The 15,790-nt window shown below is 49.6% G+C and overlaps 1 protein-coding gene across 1 annotated transcript in view; it reads right to left on the reverse strand.

The window, feature by feature from the left end:
* Nucleotides 1-15,790, reverse strand: part of SEC23IP (SEC23 interacting protein) — a 196,705-nt gene that overhangs the window by 19,965 nt on the left and 160,950 nt on the right. The window contains exons 13-17 of the mRNA XM_075348129.1: nucleotides 13,335-13,505; nucleotides 11,793-11,948; nucleotides 11,610-11,712; nucleotides 7,388-7,573; nucleotides 7,148-7,307 (exon numbers count right to left, since the gene is read on the reverse strand). Of these exons, the coding sequence (XP_075204244.1) occupies nucleotides 7,148-7,307; nucleotides 7,388-7,573; nucleotides 11,610-11,712; nucleotides 11,793-11,948; nucleotides 13,335-13,505 (776 nt within the window). The remainder of the gene's footprint in view (nucleotides 1-7,147; nucleotides 7,308-7,387; nucleotides 7,574-11,609; nucleotides 11,713-11,792; nucleotides 11,949-13,334; nucleotides 13,506-15,790) is intronic.

The following is a 15,790-nucleotide window of genomic DNA, read 5'->3' on the forward strand; positions in this document are numbered from 1 at the left end:
TAAGGTAGAAGGGGACCTGGATTTGCCCAGGTTGATAACCCCAATTTGGCCATTTTCCAGTGTTCTTTTGCTCGGGGGTCTGGTCAGGGAAGACCTGTGAGGGAGATCCTGGAAACCTGGTCCACGGCGCCCCCGTGTGGCCAGACGCACAAGGTAACTGCTCGAACTGTGTATGCCTGTTTGTAAACCATGCTTTGATTGTAACTGTACTCTGACCTATGTATATTCTGTAGATCCCCTATTGTATATATTGTAGTTTCTAGTGTGGCTTAGGCCGATTAAATTATATAATTAATCTTGGGCTGTTCTGTTATCTCGATCTTGAACCCCACGCCTGTGTGTTCGGCTAATAGTTACCGTAAGTCGGTTGGTGGCAGCGAGTGTGTGCCAAGGATCATTGTGGGGCGGCCAGTTAGAGGCGAGGAGGTTCTTATATATTCCGCCCGCGGAGGTCGGGGGAATATATACCCTACTCTCACCGGGGACCCTTCAATAATCGGCATAAGTAGTATAGCGGCCTCCTTGCTTATTGTCGGGCAATTCCATAATTGGCCTGACTATAAGAGGGGCGCTAGAGAGCGCGTCACTTGCTCTGTCTGTCGGTCGGGAGGTATAAAGGAGGGGTGACCCCCACTTGTTACCCCCCAATCGTGACATTGGTGGCCAGCACGGGGGATTTCTGAGTGACCCTCCCTGGTGGTTCGTGACATATTGGTGGCAGCGGTGGGATTTCTGAGTGACCCCCCCGGTGGTTCGTGACAACGAGTAACTCACTTAACGAGAATTTCGCTTAACAAGCAACGCTTTCTATAAATTTGTAACCCACTTTACGAGAAAGCTTTGCTGTACGAGCGAAATCCTCACCTCACACACTTCCGGTTCCGTCCACCCACCGCGCTCCAACCTGCACTTGCAGTCCACACAAACACAAACATGTACGCACAAATACACACAAACATACACACACACACACACACACACACACACACACACAGTATTATGCTCACCTTACCTTCCGTTCCACCGCCGGGCTCATGGTTCTTGTAGTTCCCGGGTACATCGCGGCGAACTACAAGTACCATGAGGCCGGCGGTGGAACGGAAGGTAAGGTGAGCATATAATATCTGTACCTTCCGTTTCATCGCCGGCCTCCTGGGTCCTGTAGTGCGCCGCGGCGCTCTGCTCCACTCCACTCCAGGCATTGGCATCCATAGCAATGAAGCAGGAACTTCCTGGTTCCTTTCACCGCTTGTCAAAGGCAGCGCGCTGGCCAATCAGAGGCAAGTGGCTCTGCCTTTGACGTCAGCGCTCTGGCAGGAAGTTCCGCCCTCGTCGTTATGGTTACCTGATACACGGCCCGCACCGGAGAACAGCAAGTCCCAGGAGACCGGCGATGGAACGGAAGGTAAGGTGAGCATATAATATGTGCATGTGCATGTGTGCTTGTGTGAGTTTGTGTGTGTTTGTACATGTTTGTATGCGTTTGTGCATGTGTGGAATGATAGAATAGGGGACCAGGATGGGACATTTAACACATTGTGGAACGAATTGTCAGCATTGCAATGATTTCCTATGGGAAATCTTGGTCTGCTGAACGAGTAAATTAATTAACAAGCACAGTCCCAGAACGGATTGTTCTCGTTAAGCAAGGTACCACTGTATTTGTTTTGTTGTTTTTTGTGCAGAATACATTTTTGTTAATACATTCTATTTTGTTAACAACAGTTATTAACCCGGGCGAAGCCGGGTAGTACAGCTATCTAATATATAAAGCTGAATGTGTGTATGTGTGTGTGTGTATGTATGTCCGGGATTGGCATCTGCACCGTCGCAGCTACAGCCACAAAATTTTGCACACACACTTCTGGACCCCGAGAGCGTCATAGGCTATGTTTTGAGGGGAAATTTTAACCCCGCGCTTTACAGTTATTCACTGAAAAAACAGCCTCCATTAAAGCGAATGGAGCTGGGAGCCACAGTGCAGCCAGAACTTCAGAAGAATGCGCAGCCACGCCCTTATACGGAATGTTGGCGTGTCACAATGCAGCTGGGGAAAGAGGAAGACACAGACAGGGTAAGAGACAGACACAAAGAGACAGACTGACAGGGAAAGAGACAGACACAGACAGATAAAGAGAGACAGACACAGACAGATAAAGAGACAGACACAGACAGATAAAGAGACAGACACAGACAGATAAAGAGACAGACACAGACAGATAAAGAGACAGACACAGACAGATAAAGAGACAGACACAGACAGATAAAGAGACAGACACAGACAGGGAAAGAGACAGACACAGACAGGGAAAGAGACAGACAGACAGGGAAAGAGACAGACACAGACAGGGAAAGAGACAGACAGACAGGGAAAGAGACAGACACAGACAGGGAAAGAGACAGACACAGACAGGGAAAGAGACAGACACAGACAGGGAAAGAGACAGACACAGACAGGGAAAGAGACAGACACAGGTAAAGAGACAGACACAGGTAAAGAGACAGACACAGGTAAAGAGACAGACACAGGTAAAGAGACAGACACAGGTAAAGAGACAGACACAGGGAAAGAGACAGACACAGGGATAGAGACAGACACAGGGATAGAGACAGACACAGGGATAGAGACAGACACAGGGATAGAGACAGACACAGGGATAGAGACAGACACAGGGATAGAGACAGACACAGGGATAGAGACAGACACAGGGATAGAGACAGACACAGGGATAGAGACAGACACAGGGATAGAGACAGACACAGGGATAGAGACAGACACAGGGATAGAGACAGACAGGGAAAGAGAGAGATAGACAGACAGGGAAAGAGATGGAGAAAGAGCACAGGGAAAGAGACAGACACAGGGAAAGAGACAGAGAGAGATAGACAGACAAGGAAAGAGATAGATAGACAGATGGAGAAAGAGACAGAGACAGTCAGAGACAGACAGGGAAAGAGACAGAAGAGACAGACAAAGAGATAGAGAGATAGACAGAGAGATATATACAGAGGGGGAGACGGACAGAGAATAGGAGAGAACCAGAGAGACAGTTACTATCCCGGGCAGCGGATATTGTGTGCAGGATAAATTTTTGTTAATGCATTCTATTTTGTTAACAACAGTTATTAACCCGGGCAGTACAGCTAGTATATATATTATATATATATATATACACATATATATATTATATATATATACACATACATACTAGAAGGTGGCCCGATTCTACGCATCGGGTAGTCTAGAATTTACGTATTGTGTAGTTAATTATATATGTTGTTGTGTGTAGTTACCAAGTGTTTGTGTAGGGCGCTGTACATGTTCTGGGTGTTGTCTGGGTGTGGCGGGGGTTGAGAGCGGCGTTGTTTGTGTGTTGCGTTGTTTGTAAAGCGCTGTGTGTCTGTAGCGTTGTGTGTGTGTGTTGCGCGGTTTGTGTGGGTGTGGGGTGTGTGTGTGTTTTGGGGGAGGTATGTTTTGTGCAATGTGTGTGTTGTGCGTTATGTGCATATATTTGTGTGTGTCGCGGTGTTTGTGTGTTGGGTGTTGTGTGTGTGCGGCGTTGTCTGTGTGTGTGGGTGTCTGTGTAGGGCGGTGTTTGTGGTTCCCAGTGTGTGTGTGGTGTGTTGTGCAGTGCGTGTGTGGCGGTGTGTGTGTATGTGTGTGTGTGTGTGTTTTGGGGGGTGTGCACCCCCCATCGTGCTCCATCCCCCATGCTGAGCACCCCCCCTCATGCTCCATCCCCCATGCTGCGCACCCCCCATGCTGCGCACCCCCCATCGTGCTCCATCCCCCATGCTGCGCACCCCCCATCGTGCTCCATCCCCCATGCTGCGCACCCCCCATCGTGCTCCATCCCCCATGCTGCGCACCCCCCATCGTGCTCCATCCCCCATGCTGCGCACCCCCCATCGTGCTCCATCCTCCATGCTACGCACTCCCCATTGTGCTTCATCCCCCATGCTGCGCACTCCCCATCGTGCTCCATCCCCCATGCTGCGCATTCCCCATCGTGCTCCATCCCCCATGCTGCGCATTCCCGATCGTGCTCCATCCCCCATGCTGCGCATTCCCGATTGTGCTCCATCCCCCATGCTGCGCACTCCCCATCGTGCTCTATCCCCCATACTGCGCACTCCCCATCGTGCTCCATCCCCCATGCTGCGCACTCCCCATCGTGCTCCATTCCCCCATGCTGCGCACTCCCCATCGTGCTCCATCCCCCATGCTGCGCACTCCCCATCGTGCTCCATCCCCCATGCTGCGCACCCCCCATCGTGCTCCATCCCGCACTCCTCATCGTGCTCCATCCCCCATGCTGCGCACTCCCCATCGTGCTCCATCCCCCATGCTGCGCACTCCCCATCGTGCTTTATGCTGCGCACTCCCCATTGTGCTCCATCCCCCATGCTGCGCACCCCCATTGTGCTCCATCCCCCATGCTGCGCACTCCCCATCGTGCTCCATCCCCCATGCTGCGCACTCCCCATCGTGCTCCATCCCCCATGCTGCGCACTCCCCATCGTGCTCCATCCCCCATGCTGCGCACTCCCCATCGTGCTCCATCCCCCATGCTGCGCACTCCTCATCATGCTCCATCCCCCATGCTGCGCACTCCTCATCATGCTCCATCCCCCATGCTGCGCACTCCCCATTGTGCTCCATCCCCCATGCTGCGAACTCCCCATCGTGCTCCATCCCCCATGCTGCGCACTCCCCATCGTGCTCCATCCCTCATGCTGTGCACCCCCCATCGTGCTCCACAGTCACACATCAGACAGTATACACGCACACATCTGATCGCATACACTCACACACACACCCCACTTCTCCCTGTGCCCACCGGTGGGCGGTCCCAGCAGCTGTGCTGCACGCCGTGCTCCTCTGCCGACACTCACAGATCCGATCGCATACACGCACACACACACACACACTCACACATCAGAGCACACTCACACACATCCGATCGCATACACGCACACACACACACACTGACGATATCGCACAGCGCTCACACAATCACAACATTCGGAGATACCACATGCTTCCGGCCATGTGATCCTCCGGCAGGTCCTGGAAGATCACTGCACACACAGGATCGCCGCCGAGAAGCAAGCGATATCACGGGATGTTGTGAGTGTGTGGATGCGATCTGATGTGTGTGTGAGGTGTGTGTGAGAGTGAGTGTGATCTGATGTGTGTGTGTGTGTCTGTTCTTATGTGTGTGCGTGTGTGTGTGTGCCGCCGCTGCAGGACTTTGATGCGCTCACCTGGGAGCCGGTGTACGCTGGTAACCATGCTACAATATTACATGGTTACCAGCGTACCCCGCCCCCGCTCGCACGGGAGCCCACACCAGCGTACGCTGATGTAGGCTCCCGGGGGTACAGCACTCACCTGGGAGTCGGTTCAGGGAATGCGTGCGGGGGGCGGGGCCAGAGCGAGCGTGCAATGCGTGAGGGGGGCGGGGCGTGGCCGAGTTGCCAATGCGTGCAGGGGGCCGGGGCGAGAGGCCAATCCGCGCGAGGGGGCAGAGCCGAGGCGAGCGGCCAATCCGTGTGGGGGGGCGGGGCCATGGCGAGCCCAGCGTCCAATCCGCTGTTTGTCACCGTAAGGCCACAATTTTGGAGCAAGACAGACAGAATAAGGCAATGATAGATATATATATATATATATATATATATCTCCACACATACACATACACACACATACACAAACACACACACATACATACACACACTACAGAGTCCAGGGGAGGTGGGGGCAGCTCTGCAGTGCTGCTGGGGGCTGGTGAAAGCTGCAGGAGGCAGCGTTAGATCTCCTGCTCCCGCTCATATAATATGCACTGCCGCTGTCCATCACCGTGGTGCTGAAACCGCACCACAGTGATGGGCTGGGGCAGTGGCGCATATTCTATCTGCCTGCGCCCTCCTTTGAAGGCACACGCCCCTCCTGTGTTAGATATGGCCTCCATGCTGCTGCCCATAGTAAAATAAAAAACTCTTTATTTACCCTCTCCAGCGCTGATCTCCCAGTCTCACTGCTGCCACTGTGATCAGGCACGCAAAGATGATATCACTCTGCTGTGCCGATCACATGACCGGCACCGAGAACCAGGAAGTGCAGGAGCTCAGCAGCATGGAGGCAGACACGAGGGAGGACAGCACTGGAGAAGGTAAGGAAAGAGTGTTTTATTTTACTTTGGGCAGCAGCATGGGGGCCATATCTAACACAGGGGGAGGTGTGCCATCCATAGGGGGCCATATCTAACACAGGGAGAGGTGTGTGCCATCCATAGGGGGCCATATCTAACACAGGGGGACGTGTGCCATCCATAGGGGGCCATATCTAACACAGGGGGACGTGTGCCATCCATAGGGGGCCATATCTAATACAGGGGAACGTGTGCCATCCATAGGGGGCCATATCTAACACGGGGACGTGTGCCATCCATAGGGGGCCATATCTAACACAGGGGGATGTGTGCCATCTATAGGGGGCCATGGGCAGCACAGGGGGACGTGTGCCATCCATAGGTGACCTGTGCCAGCTGTAGGAGACATGTGACATCTAAAGGAGACCTGTACAAGCTGTAGGGGATATGTGCCAGCAATAGGGGATGTGTTCCAGCACAGGGGGACGTGTGCCAGCAATAGGGGCGTGTGCCAGCAATAGGGGACGTGTGGCATCACTGGGGGACGTGTGCCAGCACAAGGGGGCTATATTCAATATAAGGGGGCCATATCCAGATTAAAGGGGGCTAATTTTAGGATGGGGGGGCTATGAGGGACATATACCCCATATGATTTGTTAGATGGACACTGGCATTTTAAGACGGACCCCATTTAACATTAAAAAAAAAATAAAAATTCTCTTTTCCTTCACCAAATTTGGGGGTGCGTCTTATAATCAGGTGCGTCTTATTAAGCGAAAAATACGGTATATACCGTAAAAAGAACCAATGCGTTTCTGGTGCTATCAAGCCCCATTTTTTCATGGTGTATCTAGAAAGTTACGGGGTCATAGCAGAAACAAATTGTTTCTATTTCTGGTCTCTGGATGTTGTTGGTTTAATGGTTCCTTTGTTGAGCTGGATACACGTTTCCTCGGCCTCACCGGGCTCCCACATGTGACCTCCCCGACACTCACCAGTAGCAGAGGTGACTCTGGAGCGCAAACAGATATTCATTAAAGCTCTCAATAGGTTTCTCCTGAAGGACGTAGTCAATCCTGCGTCCCCCATTCAACATGCCGATCTTCACAGACAGATCCTCTTCTCGCCAGGGCTCAGAGCTCTCCAGCTTTTCAGCTGAAATTGTAGTAAAAAGGATGGGTTCAGTTTTGGGGCTCCGGAGCATTTTTGGGGTTCTATACACAGCACACAGTTACCTTCCACTTCCTGTTTATCCTCCTCTTCTTTAATTTGGTCAGCGACCTTTTCCAACTCTGCCTGGAGCTGAGATGAAGACGTGTGAGCACGGGCAAATTCATTCAGGGTCTGCCATGCCGAACGGAGAGAGCTGATGAAGCCATGCTTGAGGTCAGATCCCATGCGGCTTAGGCTTTCCTTCAATTCTGCCGAACAAGGAGATGTGTGCATTGTGGTCATTGCAGAGCAATCTCGTGCCATCCAAGCATTAATTACAAGCCACAAACCACGGTGGAAATAACCATGAAGAGCGCAGCAATATAGGGGCGCTCCATGCTAGCAAAGAGCAATAACGAAACGAGAAGAGCACCAGCATGAAAAGGAGCACAACTCCGAGTATAAGAGAGGCATATTATTAATAAACACTGAAAACCACGCAAGATAGCGCCTCCATATAGCAAGACAACGCTTCCATATAGCAAGACAACGCCTCCGTATATCAAGACAACGCCAACTCCTCCGTATAGCAAGACAACGCCTCCGTATAACAAGATAATGCCTCCTTATAGCAAGACAACGCCTCCGTATAGCAAGACAACGCCTCCGTATAGCAAGACAACGCCTCCGTATAGCAAGACAACGCCTCCGTATAGCAAGACAATGCCTCCGTATAGCAAGACAATGCCTCCATATAGCAAGACAATGCCTCCATATTGCAAGACAATGCCTCCATATTGCAAGACAATGCCTCCATATAGCAAGACAATGCCTCCATATGGCAAGACAACGCCTAAATATGGCAAGACAACGCCTCCATATAGCAAGACAACGCCTCCATATAGCAAGATAACGCCTCCAGGCTAGTGAGTTGTTGGTAAGAATAGGAAAGCAATTTCCAACAACATGAGCAGAATGTAAATGGAGAAGGAGCAAAAGAAGCCGCCCGTTGCATTGGAAAGATAACAATATTGTGACCCATTCAAACAAGCGGCAGTGCACAATACACAGAGCGCAGATCAGAATGAAAAATATGATTGATTGTTAACAACCAAACGACGATATAATAATAGCACAAACCTAAGAATAAGAATGCCATCATAGTGTATACATATAAGCACAGAACCATCACAAACAGACGTAGAATGTACAGTACAGGGCCAAAAGTTTGGACACACCTTCTCATTCAAATTGTTTTCTTTATGTTCATGACTCTGAAAATTGTAGATTCACATTGAAGGCATCAAAACTATGAATTAACACATGTGGAATTAAATACTTAACAAAAAAGTGTGAAACACCTGAAAATATGTCTTATATTCTAGGTTCTTCAAAGTCGCCACCTTTTGCTTTGATTACTGCGTTGCACACTCTTGGCATTCTCTTGATGAGCTTCAAGAGGTAGTCACCGGAAATGGTTCTCACTTCACAGGTGTGCCCTCTCAGGTTTAATAAGTGGGATTTCTTGCCTTATAAATGGGGTTGGGACCATCAGTTGTGTGTGTGTTGACGTCTGGTAGATACACAGCTGATAGTCCTACTGAATAGACTATTAGAATTTGTATTAACAAGAAAAAACAGCTAAGAAAAACAAGTGGCCATCATTACTTTAACCTTTGTCAGGCTGCATAATTTTGCCAAAATTTCTCGACCCCTTATCTCGGAAGGGGGTGGAGATATTTTATTGAAATTTGGCCAATATATTCTGGACCAAAACTGCTGAGATGTCACGAAATTTCAGCACTCTATGGCTTTTCGAAAAAAAAAAATGATTGCAATTTAAAAAGGGAATAGTTACAATTGTACCTATTCAGCCGGACGAAGGTTAAGAAATGAAGGTCAGTCAGACTGAAAAATTGGGAAAACTTTGAAAAAGTGTCACCACGTGCAGTGGCAAAAACCATCAAACGCTACAAAGAAACTGGCTCACATGAGGACCGCACCAGGAAAGGAAGACCAAGAGTCACCTCTGCTGCGGAGGATAAGTTTATCCGAGTCACCAGCCTCAGAAATCGCAGGTTAACAGCAGCTCAGATTAGAGACCAGGTCAATGCCACACAGAGTTCTAGCAGCAGACACATCTCTAGAACAATTGTTAAGAGGAGACTTTGTGCAGCAGGCCTTCATGGTAAAATAGCTGCTAGGAAACCACTGCCAAGGACAGGCAACAAGCAGAAGAGACTTGTTTGGGCTAAAGAACACAAGGAATGGACATTAGACCAGTGGAAATCTGTACTTTGGTCTGATGAGTCCAAATTTGAGATCTTTGGATCCAACCACCGTGTGTTTGTGCGACGCAGAAAAAGATGAACAGATGGAGTCTCCATGCCTGGTTCCCACCGTGAAGCATGGAGGAGGAGGTGTGATGGTGTTTTGCTGGTGACACTGTTGGGGATTTATTCAAAATTGAAGGCATACTGAACCAGCATGGCTACCACAGCATCTTTCAGCGGCGTGCTATTCCATCCGGTTTAGTTGGACCATCATTTATTTTTCAACAGGACAATGACCCCAAACACACCTCCAGGCTGTGTAAGGGCTATTTGACAAAGAAGGAAAGTGATGGGGTGCTACACCAGATGACCTGGCCTCCACAGTCACCAGACCTGAACTCAATCAAGATGGTTTGGGGAGAACTGGACCGCAGAGTGAAGGCAAAAGGGCCAACAAGTGCTAAGCATGTCTGGGAACTCCTTCAAGACTGTTGGAAGACCATTTGCAGTGACTACCTCTTGAAGCTCATCAAGAGAATGCCAAGAGTGTGCAAAGCAGTAATCACAGCAAAAGGTGGCTACTTTGAAGAACCTAGAATATCAGACATATTGTCAGTTGTTTCACACTTTTTTGTTACGTATTTCATTCCACATGTGTTAATTCATAGTTTTGATGCCTACAGGTGAATCTACAATTTTCAGAGTCATGAAAATAAAGAAAACCTTTTTGAATGAGAAGGGGTGTTCAAACTTTTGGTCTGTACTGTATGTACGCCCCATATAGTCAATACACATATAATGATATATATATATATATATATATATATATATATATATACACACATATATATGAAAGTCGCATACATGGTGATATGGGCATATGTGAGAACACCAAGGTGAGGGGGATATAGTCACACAATTCAGCTTGTGCCCTCCCTGATGAAGCCGTCTTAGTGCGGCGATACGCCTGACCCACCATCTGTGCTCCATCTTTGCTTCTCTATGATTCTACACTGTGTATCACGGCACACATTTCAGCCTGGGGACGCCTTGGTATAAGTATCTTAAGCTGCTTATTTCTTGTTTTTATATGTATTGTGTTCACTCCTGCTGGTTTGGATGGGTCACTATTTGTGACCCACAATATTATTATTTTTCCAATGGAACGGGCGGCTTCTTATGCCCTTTCCCCAATGACATTTTGCTCATGTTGTTGGGAATTGCTTTCTTATTCTTACCAACAACTCACTAGCCTAGAGAGCATTCAGCTCATGTAGGGGGTGTCAGACACCTATACACGTAGGCATTATCTTGCATGGTTTGAAAGTGAAGCGGTCACCAGAATTTTCCCTTATGAGCGGCAGCCACCACCAGTCAGCCCTTATATACAGTATTCCAGAATGCAATACATAAGAGCCCAGGCCGTTCTGTATAATGTAAAAAACACCTTTATTATACTCACCTAGGGGCGGATCGGTCTGATGGGTGTCGCTGGTCGCGGGTACGGTGCCTCCTCCATTTTGTGAAATCACTGTCCTCCTTCTTCTCAGCAAAGTATGGATGACGCGCCCTACATCATTCACATGGGCCGGCATTGCGCTCCTGCGCATGTGCACATTGATCTGTCCTGTTGAGTGCAGATCAAAGTACTGTAATGCGCAGGCGCGAGGAAAGGTGCAAGACCGCCTATAATACTTTGATCTGCCCTCACAGCCTGTCATCTACATTGCGCTGGGTAGGAAGAGGACAGAGATAGCACAAGATGAAGGAGGTGCCAGACCCGCAACACCTATCTGACCGGACCGCCTCTAGGTGAATATTATAAAGGTGATTTTTACATTCTACAGAGTGGCCTAGGCTCTAATACACAGTATTCTGGCATACTGTATATAAGGACTCACTGGTGGTGGCTGCAGCTGGAGACAGCTCCCTTTAAGTGTTTTTACTGTGTGTAATATCACTGACATGAATCTTTATTATTCTAGAGGTGTGCTCATTTTCATGCTGGTGCTTTTCTCCTTGGTTCACATACCGAGGTGTAAGCGCTTTCTGCCCTTGTGATGTGGGACCAGGAGGGGCTTCAGATCCAGATCTGGTAGAATCATTGGTTCCAATCTATAGGCAACAGGATCCAGCTGCAGAGAGAAACCAACAGCGTCAGGTCTTGAAGACATCCCTACAGATATGGATGGGATGAACCCTACTCATAACATACTGGGTGGTAAATGTTGAAGAATCCTTTACATGTCGGCAGTCTATAGTTCTCATCAATCCTGTCCATGCCTCGCACTGTAAGGAACATGCCAATCGGAGAGCCAAGAGCGAAGAAATTCACAGGCTCAAAATCCAGAGAGTTATAATGTACGCCAACCTGCAGAAAGAAGAGAGTAATATGCAAAAATCATCACAATCTCATGGTAAAGGTGTTGTCCTACCTGGGGAGGTTAAAGCACAGAGCCGGGAACTGACTTAAAGCGCCCATCACATTTAACGACTTACCAGCGATCCCGAAAATGATGCGACCTGATAAGGATCGCTGGTAAGTTGCTGGGAGGTCGCTGGTGAGATGTCACACAGTCAGATCTTACCAACGACGCAGTAACGATCAGCGACCTGTATAACGATCTCGGCAGTGTTGGGACTGTGTTAGGAGGTCGTTGGTAGGCCTCAAACACAGTGATGCGTCCTGCCCAGCAGGACATCGCCTTTGAAGAAAATGGTCCCAACCATTCTGCAACGACTAGAGATCTCACAGCAGAGGCCTGATCGCTGGTAGGTGTCACACATAACGAGATCGCTGCTGCGTCACGGAAACGGTGACACAACGATCTCGTTAGCGATCTCGTTGTGTGTGACGGAGCCTTAAGCCTATTATCAGCGGGATCCAACCTGTTAGCCACCTTCCTGAGAAAATAAGGGACAGAAAGTCCTCCCAATTTCACCTGCAGAAGTGCAATCCTGTGCCTATCAGTAAATGAGGCTGTATGCATCTGTATTATGCCTTTGGCTCCACTAATTTGAGCAGTCAGACCCAAACCAAGCCGGAAATGACAGCGTCCATAGTGCTATCACTACTTCTGCTGAAGGAATACTTTCATCTACTTTACATCACCTACAGCAAGTATTAGCCTTGTCTGTAAATGCTAGAAACATGGAGGAAATATTTGAGGAATACCACAATATTCTAGAAGACGGGCAGAAACTATCATAGAATCAATAAGGCTATGTGCACACTAGAAAATGGACTTTTCTTAAGAAAAATACACACCCTCTGGCAGAATACCGCACACGCAGCAAAAACCGTAACAGTAAAACCGCACTCACGTTTTTGACGCAGTTTTTCCACGGGTTGGTCCCTTCGGTTTTTTAATTTTAATATTATAAATTTATTATCTATGGCAAAAAAACGCAGGTACCTGCAGAAGTGACATGCAGTGTGCGCACACCATTTATTTTTTACCTTAGGTTTTGCTGGGGAATGACTGCAGAAAGGTTATGAACATTTTCTGCAGCAATTCATGCAGCAAAATCGCGGCAAATTCACAGTGTGCGCACAGGGCCTAAGAAACGGCAGTTCACTCTTTGATTCCAATGAACTGAAGACCGCCAGTGATATGACTGATCACACAGACCACACACATCTCACAGGGAGGACTAGTATTCGCACAGTGGCCATCGACTACACAGGAATATCATTAGATGGTCGCACGCAGCTTCAGATTTCACATCTCACAATAGCTCCTTGTGATGTAATTACCTGTCCAGTCCCGGTCTCAAAACATTCATAACCCACATCTATGGAGAAGACAGAGGGACCGACCGGCAGTTTCCGCTTGGGAGGCTCTGAACTATCATATAGGGGCAGAGGCTCCACTTGCTGAGTGTGGAGGGTCCTCTCCTCTGGCACGATTCTCTGTTCTGTCTTTATCTGGAAAAACAAATAAATTAAAGACAAGATAGGATAGGCGCGACACTGTCAGAGGCCTGCAGAGAGGCGCGACAGTGTCAGAGGCCTGCAGAGAGGCGCGACAGTGTCAGAGGCCTGCAGAGAGGCGCGACAGTGTCAGAGGTCTGCAGAGAGGCGCGACACTGTGAGAGGCCTGCAGAGAGGCGCGACACTGTGAGAGGCCTGCAGAGAGGCGCGACACTGTGAGAGGCCTGCAGAGAGGTGCGACACTGTGAGAGGCCTGCAGAGAGGAGCAGCCATGCGCAACAGTGTCAGAGGCCTGCAGAGAGGAGCAGCCACGCGCAACAGTGTCAGAGGCCTGCAGAGAGGAGCAGCCACGTGAGGGATGGTGCCCTGTGCAAAGAGTAGCACCCACTCGTGACTGTATGAAAAAGGGGGGATTATGGGCATGCAGAGAGGAGCAGCCACATGAAAGATGGTGGCCCATACAAAGAGAAGCACCCACATGTGCCACTATGAGGGGAGGGGCGATTAAGGGCATGCAGAGAGAAGCAGCCATGTGTGACATTGTGAAGAGGAATGATGAGGGGCCAGCAGAGAGGCGCAGCCATGTGAGGCGATGGCCTGTGCAAAGAAGCAGTCACGCATAACACTATGAGGAAAGGGGATGGAGGGTCTGCAGAAAAAAGCAGCCACTTGAGAGACGGTGGCATGTACAAAAAGAAACAACCACCCACAACAGTATGAGGCGATGGCCTGTGCAAAGAGAAGCAGCCATGTGCGACAGTGTAAGGAGAGGGAATGGGGGGCTTGCAGAGAGAGGCAGCCACGTGAGAGATGGTGGTGTGTTCAAAAAGAAACAACCACACATGACAATATGAGCAGGTGGGATTAGGGTCCTGCAGAAAGATGAAGCCATGTGATAGACGGTGGACAGTACAAAGAGAAGCCGCCATCTGTGACAGTATGAGGAGGGGTGGTGAGAGGCCTGCAGAGAGAAGCAGCCACGAGAGTCGGTGGCCCGTACAAAGAGAGGCAGCCAAGCGCAACAGTATTAGAAGAGGGTGAGGGGCATGCAGACAGAAGCAGCCATGTGAGAGACAGTGGACCGTATAAAGAAAGCAGCCACACATGACAGTATGAGGCGGGGGGGTTAGGGGCTTGCAGAAAGAAGCAGCCACCTGAAATGGTGTACCATATAAAGAAGAACAGCCATGCATGACAGTATTAGAAGAGGGGTGAGGGGCCTGCAGAGAGAAACAGCAATGTGAGAGATGGTGGACCATACAAAGAGAAGCAGTCATGAATGACAGTTGTATCGCTGGTACTGGTGTCCCACGTTTTCCCGCAAACTCCCCCCCAGCAGGGTCGCTGGCGCACTCACCTTCCTGGCCGCTCAGGAGTGGCTTCTATCCCAGTCATTGCCTCCTGCTCCTGGGGCCTACGCACGCTGCACAGGTCTCCTGGGAACGCACATGCGCACCTTCCCACTTCAAAACGACCAACGTGCCCTAACTCAGAAGTGCCTCTCAGCCTATGGCTTTCAGTCTCTGGGTATTTATGGCATCCTTTCCTTATGGGACGTGGCTGAGCAACGTGTTTATAGTTTGATAGTTGTCAGATCTTGTGCCCGTATTCTATACCCACTAATCTGTACCTGTGTTCCAGTACCTGTCCGATGTACCAGTCTGGCTGCCAGTACGTGCCTGCCTATACCTGTCTGCCAGTACCCGCCTTCCTTCCAGTCTGCACCAGCCATCCAGTGTGCACCAGCCATGCAGTATGCTACAGCCATCCTCCCTGCACCTAAGTCCGCTAAGTGCCAGCCTGACCCTTGGTGTCAGCTGCTACTATACGGAGAGTTCTCCTGGAGTGGGGTACCTGGCGGCTACCTTCAACCACAAACCTAACCTCACCATCAGAGGCTCTAGTGATGACATGGTAGTCGCTCAGTCATGCCCCTCCAGGATGAGCTCAGTCCCGTGGTGCTCAGGTCATGTACCCCACTGATCCAAGCTCTAATACTTATGGTGAGGCATCAGATGACCCACTAGCAGGAACAGCAGGATCAGTTTCTGACCTATCTGTGGGCTGTAAAAACTCGTCTAAATGCCCTGGGCCTGCCTGCCTCATCTGCATCAGCCCATCCTGCAGTTCCAGCACAGCAGGTTATTCCTGTTCCCAGCTCTAGGCTCTGTTTGTCTGCTCCTCACGATTTGATGGTGATCCCAAGCAATGCCATGGGTTCATCAACCAATAAAAGCTGCACTTTGAACTTCTGGCTCATCAGTTTCCATTGAACCGGG

Source organism: Anomaloglossus baeobatrachus, chromosome 5, assembly GCF_048569485.1.
Source record: "Anomaloglossus baeobatrachus isolate aAnoBae1 chromosome 5, aAnoBae1.hap1, whole genome shotgun sequence".
NCBI lineage: Eukaryota > Metazoa > Chordata > Amphibia > Anura > Aromobatidae > Anomaloglossus > Anomaloglossus baeobatrachus.